General features: G+C 37.6%; 1 protein-coding gene across 6 annotated transcripts in view; it reads right to left on the bottom strand.

Annotated features, from left to right (window-relative positions):
- LOC124179503 (carbonic anhydrase-related protein 10) overlaps positions 1-20727 on the bottom strand; it is a 90424-nt gene extending 69697 nt beyond the window's left edge. For 4 of the 6 annotated variants that reach the window (XM_046563958.1, XM_046563957.1, XM_046563959.1 and 1 more), the window contains exon 1: positions 19226-20709. In XM_046563958.1, coding sequence (XP_046419914.1) covers positions 19226-19289 — 64 coding nt within the window. In that variant the 5' untranslated portion in view covers positions 19290-20709. Of the gene's footprint in view, positions 1-19225 lie in introns of all 6 variants that reach the window. The other 2 variants (XM_046563955.1, XM_046563954.1) reach the window with 2 other exon arrangements.
- Positions 20728-22582: the final 1855 nt, after the last annotated feature.

Below are 22582 nucleotides of genomic sequence, written 5' to 3'. Positions count from 1 at the left end.
ACGTACATCCATAAAATACACAAAATACACAAAATACAAGAGAGAACTACGCGTGTGCAGATCGCGCTCGTCTCTTTATGGGGATGATGAAAATGCGATAAAGGGATAAATTGCAAGAGGAATCACCATCTCTCTCTCTCTCTCTCTCTCCCGCATATCTCTCTCGAGCCGTTCTCGTGGGGAGAGCGATGAACAATCTTTCGCCCTCGTCACAGCGGATAGTGATTTTCCATTAACCCATTCAGTGCCAGCCAAACACCTTCAGCCCCCCTTAGGCAGCCACGTTACGCCAACGAGAAACCCTCTCTCATACCTCGGTTGCTGTCACTTTTCTTCTCTCGAGGTGTGCCATTTTTTTTTTTTACCTCTCTTTGCTTTCCCCGTCTTCACACGCTTTCTTTTCACTCTACGCTGCACGCGTCAATGTCAACGGCTTGATGTTTTTCAGCATAATAGCGAGATATTTTTAATCCGAACAATTGAAACTATTCGCTCTGTAGGTGGATTGATATATTTAACACTGTATAAATGTGTAGGTATATTGAAGGTTTTTACAATACAGGATGAGATTGTATTTTCTTGTTAGTAATGATAGAAGTAGGAACAATGGTGGAAATAGTTCAAGGAATAGTGGCAATAGTAGAAATAGTGAGTGGAGCGGTGATCGAGGGAATGATGGCAATAGTGGGAATAGTGCAAGGAATGGTAGCAATGGTGGAAATAGTGCAAGGAATAGTGGGAATAGTAAGAACAGCGGTACACGAATAAATTCACTATATATTGATATCCGATTGGATTCCATCCAATTTATATTCATGCCTACGAGAGCTGATCGCGATTTTCGTATGAAAATTAAACCTTACAGAGAAAACTCTAAAACGTCACGAAGAAAATTATTTGTATTATATCTAACCTATAAAAAAAAAAATAAATAAATAAATAAAACTAGAAAAAGCAAGAAGGCAAACAATTTGCACGAATTCTACCGACGACGCAGATTTTTGGAGAACGTGCGAAAACACCTAGAGGGACAGAGAGGGCGGCATGAAGGAGAATCGAGGGAGAGACCGAGAGACAGAAGGAGGGTGGAAGGGAGAAAAATGAGGAAAAATGTATACGGCCTCTGACTCCTGACTCCGCTAAGCCCCAGACGCTCGGTTCGTGTGTCAAGCCGGCGCCCGAAGCAACAAGTGAGGGTTATGGAGTAAAGAAATTTCAAACGAGCCAACCCCCGATCATCGCCGCCGCGTTCTCTCGAGTGAAAGCGACGTTTCTTGTGTACTCGGTGTTTGTTTATTCTCTTATTTTATTACTTGTTTTGTTTTTTTATTTATTTTTCTTCTTCAATTTTTAACTGTCATCTGAGCCAAGGTGGGAAATTTTCTCATTCCTCACAATCTCATTTTTCGTTATTTCTATTTCATTTTATACAAAGATGTGATTCAAGTTTCGTGATTCCATTTTTCGTTCGAAATTGTTCTACGTAAATATGGTTTTAATTTTTTTTCTTTTATTTCACTTCGCGTCTTTTGATGAGTAATTTGTTGTTTTTTTTTTCTCACTCTCATTTTACAGGAATAGATATAATTCTTTAAAATCTTGATCATTACCTCGCTGCTTCGGATATTCCGTAGGAGGCGATAATCCCGGATATTAGCCGGATGTTATAAAGTGTATTTTGGAGTGGAATCGCGACGATTTCGAAGCTAGAGAATTAGATATATACATATATATATATATATATTTATGTATTTAAGGGTGCAATGTAATAATTGCTGAGCCTTGTTCCCAAATTGTCCAAGTAAGAATGATCCCACGGGAATTAGGAAAATTCGGCAAACTCCCGTTAAAGTGCTTTAACGTGGTGTGGGATGGCTGCTTCAACATCGTTCATAATCTCCACCATTTTTATTGGCAAAAAGAGCACATAACAAATGAAAATTTCTGTAGCACAACACCAAGAGAAGAGAAAAGAAATACTTGTCAGTTTACTTTCGGTTCGACAACGAAGATGAAGAGAAAAGTTGACACACCTGCTCGGGGATCGAGAGAACACGTATTATTCAACCGGAATTATAATCTGTTTATCCAACTTTTGCGCATCATGCAATGCGAGTTATACGTATTCATGTACAACAACGTACATCTGTAACATAATATGTGTAATACCAGCACTTTGTATAACTGCACGTATACACCTACAAATATACCTATCAGAGGGCGAATTGTTTTCCGATATATGGACATTACGTGTGTATGATGTGTAAATATGTGTGTATGTATACGGGGTATTCCACGACAATTCGTGGATTTGGTCCGAGATTTTTTAAATCGCTTTTCCGACCCTAAATATCATTAAGATCTTTATTTCAAATTTTTACAACTTTTACCACGACGTACACAGAGCACCTCGAATGACGATATTTTGACAGTGATTGCGACATTTTTGAAAATTATGAAGAAATTGCATAAATTCTGTGGCCAAAACCGAAAATATTGCAATCAAAATTGAAGTGGATAGGTAAAACGGTAATTTTTTACACATTTTTCAACTAATCATTAATTTTTTTTCAGTCATTTTGGTTTTTTTTTCATATTTAGGGTTCAATGCATCAAATTTATTATACATAAGAATGCACGTTACAAAAGTATTGCATTGACTTAAAAAAAAAATCTATCTTCTCTAATACAACAACAATCGCTAAATTTCAATTGAAATTCAAAGAAGAGTTCAAAATTAAAAATCATTCTTGCAAATTACTTTCATCTTTTCGTTTTGAATTTCAATAAACATTTTACAGATTGTTGTTGTATCAGGGCAACTATATCGAACCCTGGAGATTATAACAACAAACCTAAGCACTATAAAAATTATTTATTGGTTAAGAATTTATAAAAAAATCACTGTTTTGCCTGCCCACTTCAATTGGAATTGGAAAATTTTTAGTTTTGGTCACAGAGTTCATGTAATTATTGATCATAATTTTAAAAAATGTGACAATCACCGTCAAAACATTATCATTGAAGTTAAATCAAGAAGATAAGGGTCGGACCCTAGTCGAATTGAAGTTGAATGCCCCATACAGACATCATCACACCAGGAACGTCGGTGTCGGCGTCGAAAACAGTTGCACCGAGAACTCAGACGGCATTAGCGACTAGCGAAGGATTTGCGTGGTTCAAAAATAAAAAGCGGGAAACCGGCAAATCCGATAAGTTGAAAAAAACACTTACGGATCTCAAAATCATCTTACCGTTGTTATTTCAATTACCAGAGTACAATATAATTTTAATCCTTACTTGAGTTTCCTTGAAAAGAATTTTTACCAAGCCCAATTTCTTCCTTTCGTATACCACCAGGGAATTAGAAAGAGGTGAGAAAAAAAATAATAATAATTGTCCGGTTGTTAATAACCATCTCAAACCAAAGCATAACTTCAAAATAACCTTTCTGCGTTGGTTCATAGCCGTCGCTTGTAACACTCGCTGCAGGTTGGATAGTATGGCTTACGGTTTTCTCTCTCTCTCTCTCTCTCTCTCTCTCTCTCTCTCTCTCTCTCTCTCTCACACACACACCAGTAAAGGGGCCAGCTATTTAGGAGCTTATCACCTCGAGAGTGGTCGAGAGTTGGTGGAGGGAGGATGGAAGGGAGGGTGGCGTTAGGCGTTAGGCGTTAGGCGCTGCAACCACTGTGTCACCTTTATCACCTTTATCACCTGCTGCAAATTGGCCCCATTTGAATGCTAAGCCCTGTTCTCTCGGTCCCGTTGAACGCTTGCTGTTTGCGCCCCGCGATCCGTCGGGAGTGGGAAAATGGGGGGGGGGGGGTTGAAAAGGGGGGACGACGCGACGTCCAGAGGCGTAAATGGATTATCAGACAATTTTAGCTAACGGGTCACACCGGCCACTTCTCCACATCCGAATGAGCAGTAGCAGCATGCAGTGGTTCAGCGACTTGCATTGTTCAACTACCGCCATTGTTATTACGATTTTCCAGCTTGCGCAGTGAGAACTTCTTTGGAACAAGGTTCAGGCTCGGGATTGGGATCAGTCAAGCACTGGTTCTCTGGCTCAAAGTGAAAAAAACCTCTCTTCGCTTTCTCCGGCAATTTTTTGATGTTCCAATTTTTCTTTTTTTTTTTAGGTGTACCTTCCGATACCGACAATGTGAGGTAAGAAAGCAGAATAATTCACTTTGAGGGTTTAAGAAAGAAAATGAGACAACGAGGAGAAGGTACTGTATGTCATATTATAACTGTTTGGATTTTAAGTTTCAGACGAGAAAGGATTCGAGACATCGAAAACAAACGAGAAATCTTCAACGATCGGTTGTCGAGGTAATTGACAAACCTTGGATAACAATGTTGATACGGGATGCTGTTTAGAAAAACGAACAAGTTTGGATTGTGTTTCGAGTTCATAAAATATGAACAAGTAAGATCCTGTGTTTGTTTTCGATTTTGCTGTCCGAATAATGCGAAAAATACCCGATCAATAAACATCAACTTTGTCCTTCAATAAATACCCATTCAAACACCAGCGAGAAAATCAACCAGTGCAACACGATCAAACCGATCCGATAGATCGATTTTTCCAAAAAAAAAAAAAGAGAGAGAGAGAGAGAGAGAGAGAGAAGGTGCATTGAAGGATGTCCCCTGCATCACGTGGATTTAGGTGGCAGGAAGAGGTTCCAGCGAGAGAAGTTGATGGTCTCTACTTCCGGCTGGAAGGCGATATAACTCACATAGTGAATTTCCGGAAGTGGGTGCTATTTGCTCGTGAGAAGTCGAAGAGAGCTGGGTTTCAGCAGAAATAAACTGCACGACGACGTTTCGTTCTTCCGACAAAAGTCTCTCCGTAGTCTCAACGCGATCCCCAGCAGCTTTTACGAAACCCGCAAAGAGGATCATCGCTTTGAGTATCAGGCCTCAAGTGAGGTTCGTTCATTCGTCACCGAAGAAGAACAAGGAGGTAAAAAGCCGGGCGAACTTGTCACCAAGCCGACGTTTCGAGTGGTGCGCAGGATGGACGATTTTCGCAGGATCATCGCGCGACGAGAAACGAGGGTTCGATATTCAACGGGCATCATGAATTGAAAGGGAAATAAAGGGGGAACCTTCGCCAAGAGCGATGCGCGGCTTGATCGTTACGACAATGATGAATGAAAGCCAACTGCTGTCGTTTGACTTTCCAGTCTTTTCTCACTAAGTAAAGTGCCCGAGTTGCTTCTCACCGATTTTTCTCATATCACGATACCTTGTAGCACATGAAAAAAAACATCGAACACGCACCTTTTGTCACGTGTCAATTCCGTCGCTCTGGAGATAAAAACAACCCCCGTATTTCAAGGGATGCAACCCCTCAGGGTGAAAACACTGTGCATATTGTCGTCTGCCGATATCGAACAAACTCGATCTATTTTTTAGAAAAAATTTACATCATTATCGAGAAACTCTAACAATAATTGAATTTTTCGGGGTAAACTTTGAGACCAGTTTTTACCCCTTAATCAACCGAATTGGCATGTAAAAAAAAAATACGTGTCAAATGTTTTTTCACGTACTAGATTTCGGGTACTTTCGCTTGTCAGCTACTCGCTTCGGAGATTAATAATGGCAATGAAGTTGTCGCTCCTATAAACTTTCTTTTCAATTTTGAAACTATTCGCTCGGCGGTTTTCCCCAGGAATCTTTCACCCTCTGGCCGATTGTCCCGCTCTACGAAGAGCTCCTAAGCCGCTCCTGTAAGGGCACTTTCACCACCCTCTGGGGGATTTTAACTGCCCTGCATAACAGGGCGGGTCGGACCGCGTTTGTGGTTAGGGCTAAAGCCAGGCCCGGGATTAGGCCGAGGGTCCAAACTCGACCCAAAAATTTTCAAATTACGCAATCCGATCCCCCGCCATTCGGCTATATCCCGTTCTACCTGACGCTACTCGTGACGGTATCCGGATGAACCGAAGTTGAGGAAATCGGAAGGCCGAGGATCGACGAGACAAATTTCTAGTCGAGTCATCTTTACCGTAAATTCCTTAACTATTTTCATTTTTTCCGGGTACAAAATAAAAAAGAGATTTTTTGCGCCGAACGTAAAATCTGTAGTATAAGATACTACATTTTTTTTCGATCACGGTCATTTGTAGGTACTACACTTTCTTCTAACTATTGCGATAGTTGAACGCCTCATTTAATAGATAAATATATAGTAATGAGAACAATAAATTTATACTAAATATGATTACTTGCGTGACAAGTTTTTTTTTTTGTAATTCGAATAACATTTGAAAAACGAAAACTATAGGAAAATAGAAATTGAATCAGTGAAGATATAACTTCTCTTCGTTAAACGCACTGTGTGGTTCAATTGTATATTACCGTTGATAAAAATACCGGGATAGTAGCGCGTTGCGATATCAGTCCTGAAACGCGAAGATTATGCGGTGTATAATATACATATATATATATCTACATCAGATCTGTACCTGCGCGAGAATAATAAATATGAAATAAATCGTTTTACACAAATTCCGAGATAAACGGGCAGGGAGCCCATTGTGCGGATTCAGCACAGCGAGAATTTTACATGTGGGCGTCGTATGTATAATACAAAGCTTCGATTTCAATCTGCGCTTACTCTCGGCATTGTCAGTTTGACGTATGCGTATGTGTGTATATATATATACACACACACACATATATATATATATATCGTCGTTGCGTGTACCTGGTAAAGGGTATAAAAACAGTGGGAGAATCTGGCGGAGAGACGAGAGAAGAGAAGCCAAACAACAAATAGAAGAAAGAACAAGAGGGGATGAATAAAACAATGGCAGACAAGAGTGAAAAGAAGAAAGGCGAGGTATAGATAAACAAACAAAATGACAAGACAAAAAGACAAACGTAAAGAAAAAAAAAAAAAAAAAAAAGAAGTGGGCAGCTTTGTACGGGGTTTTAAACAATTTGGCGTCGGTGATGCGGGCGGTGAAAAGGGGGCGAAAGCGGGTGGTCCGAATTGTCAACGCTGCATGCAGTGGGAAAACGGATAACGAGAGCTAACTCTCGCGTGAATGCTTTCACCGCATTTACTTGCTGCCTCAGAGACTCGGATTGATCATGATCGTCGCGCGTTGCGGAAGGCGGAGGAAATGAGTGAAAGAGTCGAAAAAGAATGAAAAACGAAAACAAAGAGCGGTGGTTTCGATCAGAAAAGGCAGCAAAAAAAAAAAAAAAAAACCGAAAACAAAGAATCATTTGCATGCGTGTGATAACGACGTTACATGATCGGTTGAATGCGAATTTTTTGCAAGGCTTGAAAGTTTTGAAAATATGAAGAAAAAAAAGAAAAAATTAAACACTTTTCAATTACAAACGACCGATTATCCGAAATACATAATTATAACAATATTAATGATAATCCTTGTCAAAGTCGGGCTTTCGGAAATCACTGGGAAATTTTCCTCACACGTGAATTCTCGCAATTTTTCGTATCGCAATGCTTACAAATCTTACGTACATATCGCAACGCCAACGAATGAAAGAATGATGAAAAAAGTATAATAAAACAGGGAACGGAAATTAAATACTGGCGGGTTCTTCTGCATTCGTTGTGTGTGAGTGGGTGTGCACACTATGTATCTATGTGTACATGTACGTGTATGTATACATATAGGTATATACCTACATGAGAGCGGCGGCACGGCGCCGAGCACAGCCACCCCTCCAGTCGAGTGACACTTTCGGGTTGGAGGGTGAATTAGCAAATGTACCGCGGAATAAAGTGTATTTTTCAACAAACTCCGTAAATCAAGTACCAACTCGGCCAAGAGAGAGAGAGAGAGAGAGAGAGAGAGAGAGAGAGAGAGAGAGATAAAAGAGAGGGGAGAAAGAGCAGCCCGCCACCTTCGCCCAAACAAGATATTCCAATTACATTTCCATCCCCCAGCAGAATTTTTCCTACACAAACACAGCGGAAAACCAAGTTGCGTTTACAATAATCCGCGAGTCATAATAGGAGAATAAAGAGTGAAAAAAAAAATTTCTCATAGGTACAATTTTCCGTTTTTAGGATTCCGTAGCTCGAAAAAAATAAAAAAAATAAATAAACAATGGAACTCTTATAGGATCACTTCGCTGTCCGTCCGTCTGTCAAGAACCTTTTTCTCAGGAACGGGTAGAGCCATCAAGTTCAAATTAACGTCAAATACTAAGGTCTAAGGTTCTTTGGAGGTGTAAAAAATTCAAGCTTCTAAGTCAACGCAATAAAAAGATACGGCCATTTATGTCAATTGTCAAAATCTATAGGTCGCTATTCGCATAAACTAGACTAAAATCATGAAATTCAGAGATAAGCAAGCAGGGTCTCACAGCACAATTAAAGGACAAAGTCTGAAAATAGTAAATTTGTATAATACGACATAAAAAAAAAAAAAAAAATCAAGTTTGTAGGGAATTCTCAGGGTGCGAGTCAGGACTCGTGGTTGTTGCGGTTTGTTTTTTTTTTGTTTTTTTTTTTATTAGCGTCTCGTTGATTTTTTTTTTATCCACTTTCTGTCTCGTCTCTGCTTAAAAAGTTGCGAAGAATAAGTGTATTTTGACGACAGAGGAGTCCGCTTAGTAAAAACGAAAAGCTATGTCAGAAAACAATACGAAAACAGACAAAGAAAATGCAGTGACAAGTCGGATCGAATTGTTCAGTATTGCGAATAAAAGCATTTTTTTTCACACCAACCTTCGCTTCTGCAAGGCTCAAGTTTCGGAATCGGGTGGCGGAGTTGTGCAGACAAAACAGGTACGAGAGACGGGCTTTAGTGACTGACCGAAAGTAAAAACGATAAGAAAAAAAAAAAAAATACCCAAATAAAATACAAAATAACTATTACCTCTCAAGAGATAGACGATCCGTTTGCAAAAAAGAAAGATCGTATTTCAGTTACGACTGATATTTGGAAAAGAAAAACAATGCTGGAAAGGAGACGAAAACAATATTGAAAAAAAATTAACTGATATCATCCTCTTTTGGAGAACAAAAAAAAATAAATAAATAAAGAAGGAAACAAAACCTCAATTTGGGGTAATTCAAGTGATAATTTTGTGTATCAAGTTAAGCGCGAGTGTAATCGACTCAAAGATTAATTGGTCCTTAAAATAAAAAAAAAAAAAAAAAAAAAAATTGCGTAAAGGGAACAAAAAAAAATCGGATTCATTTTTATCGTATTGCAGGGATGTTATTCATTATATTCTTCTCAGCTCTAATCTATGGGTTAAATAAAATTGTCGGAGATGTTCCGCGGATGCTTTTCTTTTTTTTTTTTCTTCATTCTTTTCTCCCAACTTTTGGTTCGGTCGCGTTTTATCCAGTTCTTAATTCTCGAACCTGACTTCTGGTAAATATTTGACCAACTTTTGAGCTTATTTTCTTTTTCTCTTCTTTCTTCGACTTTCGAGCGTCGGAGGAGGACGACAACCCCTCGGGTGGCAATCACGACTCCCGTATAGACGAATATAACCTGCACCCGACATACCTGCACGCTTCTCCTTCTCCACATTTTCGTGGTTTGGAGGGAGGCGAAGAGCGAACGTAGCCAATCCAAAGTTTGGCAAAAGCAATTCGGCCAGTTTCAAACGCCTAATTCAGCTCACGTATCCCCCACACTCAACTCGATCCCGCAACCCTCCTCCTCCTCCTCATCCTCGTCCTCATCCTCCACCACCGCCACCCTCTCCGCAGACCCGATGGCTCGTTACTTCGATATTCCCGGGTCATTATCACCGCAGTACACGTCACTATTGAACCGGGGTGTAGAGTCGGGTGTTCGCGTCGCTCGATTTCATTCCGAAGATTAAGGATGGATCGGGTGTACAGTCCGATGAAAAAACTGTCCAAGCCGATGGATTGAGATGCAGAGAATCGGGGTTAATTAATTACTGATTCGAGTTGCGGTGGGTATTTGTGTAAAAGAGTACAGACTTGGGGTATAAGTGTAGAAGGATTGGGAAATTCATGGGTTGCAATACCGAATTCTGTTTCAGAGAACTCTCGAAACGTTTAAACGTCAGCGTACAGAAATTCACCGTACAGAATCGTCGATACGAATTATAATATAGCAGAATTACGACGATTCTACACTGTAGTATTCTATGCTTTATCTTTCTACAGTCGAAAAATTCTGTGAGGCAGATATTCGTATTCCAGAAAGTTCGACGTCGTGATCCTTAAATACATTTTTTTACCCAAAACCAACTCAAAGTAATAAATGATTAAAAACCATGAATTTTGATCGAGGTAATTTTAGAAATAACAACCTAAGACTGGTTCCATGAATTCGTCTAGTTTCTCCAATTTCAATCGATTAATCATAGCTCATTTCATTACCATGAATTAAGTATTCTGAAAAAAACATTAGTTTATTCCATGCAACTTGCAATGTATTGATTTTACATTATTCGTCTTTTGAGTTTGTACAGTTCGAGTTTTAAGTAAAAAATCCGACTTCGGGTGACTCGTAGATAATTGTTCAATCACAAACTAAATTCATTACGATTTGTCAAAATTGTACATACGTACGGTGAAGGTTTTTTTAATTGTGAATAGTGTCTATAAATAATTGTCGTTTCACGGAGATTTTTGGTACAAATCGGTTGATTCTATCTCGCCTTTCTGATTCCTCCACATTCTGCTAATTGAATTAAACTTGTGATCCAGTCTTTGTTTTGTAATTACTTAATTAAGAGATAATTTTTGAACAGGACTGTACACCTGACAGATGGGTCTTTACAACTCAGACGTATTGGAAATGGAGTGGTAGAACAATGAGAAAAAAAAAAACAACTAATCGCCGATCTTATTTACACGAATAGCGAATCACGCTTATAATGATCATCGCGTCATTCTCTCACAGCCTACCACTGACATCGACGGGAAGTGAAATACGACCTCGTTTCCTCTGATAATTCAACACCCATTCATACCTTCCTTCCTTCCTGCCATCGTTCATTCATTCATTCATTCATTCATTAATTCATCCATTCATTCATTTTCCAACCCTGCGCCTCACGGTGTACAGAAAGGAACAAAAAGAGTCAGACAGCCTCCGTCGCTAGCATTGACTTTGGATGAAAATTTTGTTTCAGGGTATAATAATAACACGTGCACAATGAAAAGTTTCACCTTATCACTGATACTTTACACAAGCTCTCTCCCTCTTTTGCTCTTTTTGTTTCTCTCTGAGTGCGTAGATGAATTTCGCGTCATGGACGCGGTATTGAATTTTGGAGAATATAGAGAGAGAGTGAGAGAGAGAGTGAGAGAGAGTGAGAGAGAGAGAGAAGGAAAAAACGAGAAGAAGGTGGAAGGGGGCGATGTGTACAGGTATTTAAGGACCTTGTTCTTTAAAGAACTCCTGCGCTCTCCCTCGGGCGAAGCATCTTCTTCTTCTTATCATCTATCGTCTCCCTCCTGTCTTCTCCTTCTCCTTCTTTTTCTCTTTCGGCTGCCGCGGAAAACACACCGAGCGTCGATATCAACAACCCCTAAGAAGAGCCAGACGCAGACACCACCCCCCTATATCGGCTAGCCCCCTTATCTACACACACACACACACATATATATGCACGCCTACCCACGCCCATCGAGTTTGTAGTGCCAAGACTTTTCTCCAAACTCTTACACTTGTCCTTCTTTCTCTTATTCTTAACCCTTATTCTCCTTTCTCCATTTCCCCCCAGCATATAAAATCAAACCGATGTCTCTATAACCTCAATTATCTGATCGACGAGGATTGTTTGAGGACGTAAAGGCTGTACAGTCAGATTGAAAATGTGTTGAAACCAAAACATGATTAAACAGAGCTTTGCACAGTCTTACAGAAGCTAATCCAGTTATATTCAGCTACAAAAGTTCGTCAGATGAAAAAGAAAATGTTTAAACACTGGAGTACAATTACAAACACCTCGTTCTCCCAACTGCGCCGTAAAAGTTTCAGTATTCTTCTATTTTTTTTTTTTACCGACAGATCCGTATTACTTGTCCGATTCTAATGAGCGATAGCTGATTTCATTTGTAAACGAATTTTTCATAGTTCGTCCAAGTCGAATTGTGACAGACGACAACGTATTTCTTGTTGGATCACAAGTTTGAAATGTGATAATTATTACGGTTGCACTCATCGGACTCTTCATTTGCCAACTGACGAACTCAAGAAAGATTCTGATTCATACAATTTGTAGGGGATTATTTTATACACATGATGAGCTATTTTTCAACACAATCAAACGATCTATACGGATTTTTGGGTGAAAAAGTTGTGGAATAATATGATGTCTCTGACGTTGTTGATGACAAGGTGCTCATAATTGAAATTCAGTGTTCAAACATTATCATCTGAATCACAGAGATTTTTTTTTACACATTTTTGACATGACTATACACCTCGTACATCTTTAATAAGCGCGACAAAATTTGTTTTGTTTTCTATTTTGTATACAGCAAAAAACATCCTAAGAATGTATAATATTCTACATAATTTTTTTCTGCCACCCGATAAATCATTCTTATTATTATTATCATAATTTATGATTTACGTTTCTTGTTTATTCGTGTTTAAGAAATCGAATTACGGGACGAAGGAAAGATGCATCATTTTTTTTCCACCCCTCGCGCCGAATTGCAACAAAAGTACACCATCATTTTTGTTCATTTCTCGTTTCATTCTAGTTCTTCAATTTTTCTACACACGTATATTTCAGTTAATTTTGTTTCCTTTTTTTTTCATGCTTCTCCCTTACCGTCGCAGGGTAAAATCTTAGAATAAGTTTAAATTATTACTACGGCGTATAATGAAAGAGTGAACGGATGCGAGTTAGACGGGCCACTGTGTGCAGCAGCAGCAGCAGCAGCAGGTGTATGTATCATATGTATATATATGTGTGTGTGTGTGTGTGTGTGTGTATAAACGGCATGATGCTGCCACGCCGCTGAGAAAGTTCCTCGTTATAACATCGAGGTTCCTTGCGTCTTTTGTAGAATATTATGCTATTATACGAGAAGCAAACTCGCTCACCCCTCGACTTTCAGTTCCACTTCCACTTCCATCCCCGTGTCGTCTTGGACAGACCGTTACTGACGCCTGGCGTGGTGAAAAAGAAGGAAGGAAGAGAGGAGGGGAAAAAAGTAAACTGAAATTAGAAGGAGAATGCCGGATCATGACGGAGAGGAGAGAGGAGAGGTGAGAGTGAGAGATGGACAGAAAGTAAAACGGAAGAACGCGCGCTTCTGTAATTATAATGATAAGCAGGAAGGTGAAATGAAAAGATATTAAATTCATTTCGCATGAATAAGCGATATATTATTAATTTAATTGCACTTCATACCCTGGCATTTCGTAATAATAGATACTTCGTCACGTATCGTTCTGCAGTGATTATTAATTTTAGCGTCATGTAATAACGCTACTGATTGTCGATCGATAGAATTGAGATTTGAAAAAAAAAAAAAAAATACTCGACTTTTCACTTGCTTTCTTCTATTTCACACGCAAAATACTTATTCCTTCCGATGATAAAAGAAACCAGGTGTACGTAAGACCCGAAATAACCGGATTCACAGATAACGACGAGCTGAAACGAGAAACCTGAACGAACCGAAGATCAGAATTCGCACGCATTGACATTGCAAGGATTGTGTACCGAACTTAAATCTGAATCAAGCATCGAATCGAAGATCTCTTACAGCATTTTTCCTAGAACGTAACAGGCGCATGCATAAGCGTTCATAACTACAGAAGGTTAACAGTTCTTGTCGCCACACACTCGGCTATATTAGCTGAACTGCATGATTTTTTTTTTACATATTCGACGACAGTTTTAGCCTGCAACTTTTTCTACCATGTGTGTGTCACAAACATTTAAGTAGGCATATGAATCTGGTTTGTCTTAGGATAGATAAGGCAAATAAGTTAGATAAGGTAGTAAGAAGCGAGTACAATCGAGACTGATTAACCCCTCGATGCTGGTTCTGAATACAGGTTCCCATACCACCATTTACTGTCACTTATCCAAGATACAAACCTTTCTCTACAATGTTCGAGACGGTGGGGGATATCACCCTTTTGATTGGCTTGAATTTTCGAAAAAGGTTTGTGTCTTGGCTAACTGTTAGTAAATGTCGGTAAGGAAATCTGTATTGAGAATCAGCCTGATGAATGTATTCATTTGGCTTAGGAAATAATTGACTCATGCATCGTAACCAAATTCAGGAATTTCTCTCGGCAGATTAATTCAGTTAATTTTCGAATAAACCTTGAATAAAAAAATTCTTTCAGATCCTATTCTCGCCGATGATTTTATAGAGATACGGCATCCGGATGAAAGAGGGTGTTTGAAGTACCTCGGCGCGGGTGATAATGTTATTCAAGCATCCGGTATTAACGAGCGAAAAGCTCCAGACTTAGAGACCCGATTTTCATTTCCGGCGCCCCTCGACATCTCGCTCGCTGCAGCGGTGTCAACACGGCAGTATTATTCTTTATCGACTGAGTCGAGTTCTCCCTTCCCACTATCAACCAACTCCACAAAGGCACTCCGAAGTTACTTGAAGAGTAATTTTCAATTCTTTTTGTCACCGAAGACAACCCCAACATTTCATTTTCTCCCTACCTCGAACTTGAAAACCCTGCTTCTCACCCTTAAGTAACTCGAAATTCACTCGTGTATACGGAGACTTTGGGTAACTTTTGAAATGACCGGGAATTAGGTACCCTAAGTGAATTGAAACAATACGATGGTTGAAAGTGATTTCGAATGATTTTCCGTAGCTCAAATTTCGTCACTTCAAAATCAACTTAAGTGGGTGTTCAAGAGACTATTCTCATTCTCAGACTACATTCGGCGGGTGTATGCTGCGTAAGATTTTGAGTATTACTAACTCCTCATTGTCTTTTTACTCTTATTTTTTTATTCTGGTTTTTCAAGTATCTATGTACCGTTACTTATGGAATGTCAGAATAAATAAATTATCACGTAAATACTACAAAAGCGAAGCTGAGGTTAATCAATTTAAATTTGGTTCAACTACGCGAGTTTGACATTTATAAAACGTGTTATATAATTTAACGAGTCTCGAACTATCAATCACTCAATTATTTTGATAAATATTTACTGTTTGGAATCACTGATTCTTTATACTATGGAAATAGTTTTCTCCTAAAATCCACATTGAATCGTAATTCAGTCATTCATTTTACGCCTTTGTTTATCAATTATTGTCCGTCTTTATTTCGGTAATTCGGCTGTGTCCTAATTATAGGATTCCGAATAAGCTGATAGAATTCAAAACTAAAAAAGCAGCCGCATTTGTATCCTGCAGTGATTAGCGTAGCAATCTGTGCACCTTGAGACAACGGAATGATAATTAGTTTCACAGTTGATTAACATATAAAAACTCGGTAAACTGATTCCTTTGGATATTTGCTAACAGTCTGAACCAGTTGTTGATAGTTTATGAATTCAAACGAATATTGAAAAGAGATTCGTTCCCCTTGTTTGTACTTCACCCCCAGGTAATTATAACCTGTGATTTGAAAACGAGGCTGCAGCAGAAGAGAGACACTGTATATATTTATATCTCCGATAGCCTTGACCCTCGATAATGACTTTTAATTAAGGCGGATATCAGTTATCGGTCGGTCGATGTATTATCGAAAAAAAAGGTAAGATTAAGCGGGGATTAAAGGCTCACCGCGGTTCTTGGTGAGGGAAGAAATTCGATATCCGGTTTATCACTCGAGTTTCCCATTGGTCATTCCCCCTCTAGCCAAGAATACTTCAGACCGAGGAGTTCGGCTGTAATCCTCGGATATTTTCATACAGCCGCGAAGTGATCGTTTAATCTTTACGTCAAAACCGCCACGACGAGACGTGATCATTAAACGATATTGATGAGAAATTGGGGATCGAAAATCTCCCTCTGAACCAATTCGAGACTTCGGATGCGACTTTATCTCTCCACCCTCAGTTTCGGGGCACAAAGTAATTCGACAAATCTGATTTCACTGTAATTTTTCTAATTTAGAATTTACGAGTAGGCGAGAAAGTTTTTACAACTCAATAAACACATTTTTGGATTATACATAGGTATAATGGAATTTGTATATACATAGTAATTGAGTTTCTTCGCCGGAATAATTTCTGATAATTACAAATAAAATTTACTCATCAATTGAAAAGTAATTCACAATCATTATGTTTGTGTAAAATATAAATATCGTTGTCTGAATTGTTTCTTTGGGACAAATGTTCGTATAATGCATTTATTAAATAAGCGGATAGAGAAAAAGGATAGATGATCCTTACATGGGTATGAAAAAGGATAATACAATGGACAATATTTTTTCCTCTTCCTTTCATTGCAGACTGTGAAAATAGAACTGAAAACAGATTTTAAAAATATGCGAGTCTCTTTTTTTCTTGTTTTTGCAAAAACCGAGGAAAATACCCTCTCTTAACAAATTGCGGTGAAGATCGCGTACATTATAATCTTCTTCGGGTAAAAACGGAACGAAACGAAACCAACCAGCAGCCTTTATCGTGCATCCAAAAGCTGGAGAAGCTTCGGAAGATGAGCAGAAACGCTCGGCGCCTTTTCAACGAGCAACTACCTGCACCCTTCACAGCAATATTTAAAAATCCACCCTAATATCTCGCTCGTTTTATTACCTAGACTCGATTTCTTTGTTCGCGAATTTTATTTTTCTTCTCTTTCTTTCGTTCAAAGAACTCGTAAAACTATACAATAAGAGATAAAATCACTGGGGCAAGAAGCTCAAAGCGCTGGGGAAAAAAAACAGGATCAAAAATATAAAACAAATCGATAAGTAAAAAATAAAGTCTCTCCAAAGTCTTTTGTCTTCTACATTGCATTGGTAAATGTATAGTATAATAAATAACAATATATAATAACGTGAAATGAAATGATTTAAAATTTGATAGCGAAAACTGAAAAGAGGGGGGATGGGAGAAGTAGATTTCCTGCCGATCAGGACCAAGCTGTTTTATTTTATTTGTTTATTTATTTTTCAAATAATTTCTCCACTTTTTCGTAGTTCTTTTTATTTTCTCCATGTTTCCCTCTACCTGTCTATTTTTCTCTCGTTCTCCAATTCCGCGCAACGTGGGACTCTATCAAATCAGGCATCGCGTACCTACCCTCCCTCTCTCCCTTCCGCCCTGCCATCCCGGCTACGTCAGCACGTTTTGTCGGGTTTCTATCACGAATTTGTGAGCTCGAAGCGAGAACGAATTCGTCCCACATTCACACGTTACTCATGAACGCTGAAACCATACGTATCTGTGCTCATATATACACGTATATAGTTTAGGGTGTTTCAAAAAAAGACGATTTTTTTTTCTTATAGTGTCCAAAAATTGACAGTATACCTAAAAACAAAATTTTTGGCGCTAATATGAGCTCGTAATATCAATAGTAAGGTTTGCCTCTGTCCATTTCTTTATTTTTCATTTAAATAACACGGGAAAATTTTTTTTTTTTTTTTCAATTTTTATTACTTTAGAACGGTTCATCGTAACAACAATCTGTAAAAGAGATTTGTAGGAAATTTCACGCTCTACAAAAAACGTCTGAAGATCAAAGTTCCTCAGATCAACCGTTTCAAAGATATCAGCGATCAAAAATAACACTAATCAAAAATTTCAAATATTTTCCAATAAAAGTACAAAAAAATATCATATGCCATATTTATATTATTTTTCATGTAAGATTACTTCAATTCTGTTAACTTGAGATTGTAAACTTTTTTTTTGCTAATTAATTCAATACTTAACTCACAAAAAGCACCAATACATAAATATAAAGGTTAAAAATATCACATAAATGATTTTTGGTTCTCTTTTATAGCAAATCAATTTTTTTTTTTTTACTAAATACTAAGAAATTTTATTGAACAATTAATTCTTTACAACAAAAAACAATATTAACAACTTGTTATAAAAATTTTTCAACTGTCAAAAATAAAAAACAAATTTCCCCGTGTTATTTAAATGGAAAATAAAGAAATGGATAGGGGCAAACCTTCTTATTGATATTAAGAGCTCATATTGGCGGCAAAATTTTTATTTTTAGGTATACTATCAATTGTTGGACACCATGAGAAAAAAAAAAAAATTCGTCTTTTTTTGAAACACCCTAGCTATATATATATGTATATTCTAACCTTCATATTGTATACTATAATCATGTACATGAAATATCAAACAATATTATCTATTTCATTCAAAATTCGTACCTTGAAAATTTGAGCAAAATACAACGACAAAAAAGAAAATAAAAAAATCTGCAGCAAATACGTCCCTCAATTTTTCAATACCACAAATTAAAGAGTTTTGGATTAATTTGTTTCAATTCGTTGTATCTTAAGTTTGTTTTTCTTTCTAATTTTCAATTAATTTTGTGTACGCGTGTGAAATACTAGACGTCGGTAGGTATTTTTTTTTTAATTATTTTGAAGAAAATAATTTTCGGAACCAACTTTTCCCCCATGACTAATTCTTGCCTATGCACACGTGTGTATAATGTGTATATATGTATATAGAAATTGCAAATTCGAATATTTCAGGTGACTTGAAAAATTAACGACGGAGCCAGGAATATGTATACATGTATATAGGTATATACCTATGTATAGGTAAAATTATGTAACGCGTGCAGTTGTAATAAGGCATGCGTGTCAAAGAAGAAGGGCTGTAAAATATGAGTATAAGATAGGGTTCTTTTAACGGGTGTGGCTCAATTTTCTTACGTATACACTATACGTTTACGTGCACACACACACACACACACACAAACACGCGCATATATATATATATATAAATTGGTGCATATGCATAGGTACACGCCTAAATTTGCCGTTCCATTTTCCTGGTTAATTTATATAGCTTCATTCGCTATAATTAGATATAGGCTTGGGTATGATAATAATAATAATAATAATAATAATAGTAGTCGCAATAATAATATACATTATACCGCATCATCGAAGAAAGTGGAAGAAATTTGAGAACGATAAGATAATAGGGATGAAAAAATAGGTCGAGGTAAAATATCAAACCAGAATACGGAATTATTACTATTATTAACGTGATTTTTATCATTACCATCGGATTTGTTCACGATAATTATCGATAATGTAACGTAGGTATAATAAACTTCACTCACCGATAATAACGCTGGCAAAAACGCTGAGGAGACAGAAAAACCGCCTGCACCGCAGATGTAACATTTTCGTACGATATTAGAAGTGATTATATTATACTCGGGACTAATTAATTTTCTTTTTTTTGTATTTCTAATAATGCCCGTCCATGTATTAATTGCATTTGTGATTATTTTATAAATTTCCACCACCTCCGTTTCCTTCACTACGTTCACTTTCACACGTTTTGACTATTATCTTCTCTGATCTTCATTCACGATATTTAAAAAGAATTTATCCTCGTTTTAGTTTTGTATTTTCTTTAACCCTCGAGAATTTTCGTCGACGATCTATCAGCGCTCAATGCCGATATTCAAATCCATGGATCTGCGATCGTAGTTTCAACGACGCATTTATATAATGCTACGACGTTAGATTTTTCGTTTCTTTTTCTCGTCCTTGTTTCGCTATCGCTATCATTCCGTATAGCTAACAGCTACGCTTTATTGATCATTGTTTTTCTCATCTTTGTTCTTGAAACTGTGTTTATCGTTCCTGAGCTGCGTTAAAAATTTTCATATTACGCATCGTACCCTCGGTTATATTTACTGCATCTGCTTGCGCAACTCGATACCGTAGGGTTATCTCATCTTAAACAATTTATTTACTTCGGTATATATATATATATTATGTATATTATATATTTTTTATAAATACATGATGAAATATCATATCACGAGGATGAACTGTGCATTCATCACGATTTTCATATTACGCGTAAACTTGGTTATTTATTGGGAGTTGAAAAATTATCTCTCGTTGGATCAATCTTGGAGATCATTTTTTTTTCTTCGTACCTTTTTTGTATTCCCGTATTCCAAAGGATCTCACATCATTTATAGACAGTCGCGAAGAACATTGAAATCAAAGAGCAAGAGAGAGAGAGAGAGAGAGAGAGAAATGAAGATGACGAATGAACGAGAGAGAAATCACCAACCAAGGATAACGAAGAATAAATTAAAAGTAAAAGTTTCAAAAAAAGTTTCTTGAAATTTGATTTCGTCGTTCGTTTGATCGGTTCGACCGACAATGACGACGATAGTAATAATAATAATAATTATTATAACAACAACAACAACGAGGATAGCACTGCATAACGATTTAAAAATACTTCAACGATAAACCGTTGTTACAAAAAAACCGACGATCGTATCATGGAAAAAGTTTCTCTTTCATCTCGAGATGAGAAGTTCGACTAAAAATCATCGTCTCGTTTGTATTAATTTTTGTAAGATGTGAAGTGATAAAATAAATGAACAATCAAAACACGGTATTAGTCGAAAAAGTAAATTATAGAAATATAATTTGAGTATTCCAATCGATAACCGCGCGAGTTTTATTCCTGGGTAAAAACTCAATTATTTCGCAAATTATATTTGCGTCAGTCTTTCGACAATTCTCGTCTTTTCCAGAGTATGAATCGGGCCTTCGGACGCGAGGCGACCGTCTCTCCCGGAGTTTTCGACGGGCACTGACAGCCGGCGGGCGTCGCGACGCTCTCGACCACGTTTCGTGCCCCCACCACCGTGAAACAAACGCGTCGTCGTATCGCCACCACTTTGGGGAACATGCGCGTGACGGCGAAGCCGGGCGTCGCGGCGCCGTTTTCGGCATTCGCCGGGATTCCGGCGTCGCGACGCCTCGCTGATCCCGAATTAAACTAATGCGGCTGCTGCAGGTGCACTCGGAAATTGTTCGAGCTGAGAGATGGTCGATGCAATGAATTATTTCGTCGGCCAAGTGACAGGCGAGAGCGGACGATTTGCTTTTTCGGAATTACGTTAGGCCTGAGATACTTTTTAACCTCCCGTTTCTCTATTTTCATAGGGTGAGGAAGTTATCGTAATCGTCCCGAAAATGAAAAGTTGAGCTTTCGCTAGATATCGACGTTTCAAAATTAGATCTGAAGAATCAATTGTGTGTGTGATGAATTTTTTTGTCCGACTATATCTCGAGAACGCGAGTTACCGGATTTCGATGATCTTGGTATCAATCGAGACGGCATTTTCAAATTTCTAACCGATTAGATTTTGGCTTTGATCGGTGCAGTACTTTATCAACTATTTAAGTAACGAAATTTCAAAAAATCAAATGAAAATTATGATATCTTGAGAATGGACGAATGGATTTGAATGAAATTTGATAACGTGAGGTTTTTGAGTCGCTAATCACGAATCTGAGGTCGGATGTGCAGAATTTAAATTTGGCGCATTCAATAAGCCGAAAATAAAAACATTTGGATTTTGATGAAAACTGATACTCGTCGATCTTTTGGGTGACCGATCACGAATCTGAGGCCAAACTTTTGAAATCCAAAATGACGAATCCAATGTGGTAGAAAATACTCCAATAATAGTAGATATTCCAACTTTAACAGAGATTGGTAAGCGGAGACTTTTTGGGTCATCGATGACGAATCCAAGCTCAGACTTCCAAAATTTGTAACGGTGACTTTTGACCCTACGTCAACTAATTCTGCTATAAAATCCCGTAGAGCACTACGTTCTGAAACGTATTCTGAACCGAAATACTTTCAGTAACGAAAAAATCCAGACGCAGGAAAATTACGCCATCCGTATTTCCGCAAGTCCACCTTGAAAAGCCCTCTCTACCGAAAATTATCAACATGAAAGATTTCAAATCATACATCGACTCATTTTTGCTCTAGTGTTTGCCGTTATCGAATCCTGAATTGCTTCGGATAATGAATTATAATATCATGCATACCTCTCGTATATGAAATTAGTGAAATATTTCACAAATACTGCTTTTTGATTCTGATGATTTTACTGTCGGAAATAGTTTTAATTTTTTTCTTTTTCCAAAACTTGAATGAAAACCTCATATTCGATTGGGAATGATTATTTTCACGAGACATTCTCACAAACAGATGTCAATTAACGTGTTCAATGAAATTGAACAAAACTGAGAAATTCCAATCAAACCATCCAAAAAACTGACCAAAAGTTGAGACAAAGAAGTTTTCATCCAGAGACTTTTGACTATTGGAATAGTTGTAGTGGTACATTCAGTATGTATTGCGATCATTAACTTCGAATACACGTAGAATAGTAAAGAGTTGACCGATTTTGATTTACAAAATGGATTCGTGTGTTAAATATCGACAATATTTCAAATGGTAAATTAATCACGAAGGTGGTCGTATTTTTTTTTTTTTTTGTTCCCGTTCTAAAAAGTCAACAAGAAATTACAAGAGTTACAAGAAATTGTAGAATTAAATAAAAATAAATTTTCACTATCATTTTAATAGTGATTAATTACTTTATTTCAATCCTCATCTTCCCCAATCCTCGTATCTA

This window comes from Neodiprion fabricii, chromosome 4 (assembly GCF_021155785.1).
Source record: "Neodiprion fabricii isolate iyNeoFabr1 chromosome 4, iyNeoFabr1.1, whole genome shotgun sequence".
Taxonomy (NCBI): domain Eukaryota; kingdom Metazoa; phylum Arthropoda; class Insecta; order Hymenoptera; family Diprionidae; genus Neodiprion; species Neodiprion fabricii.
Note: the sequence above shows the minus strand (reverse complement) of the source record. Positions and strands in the feature narration are given on the sequence as shown.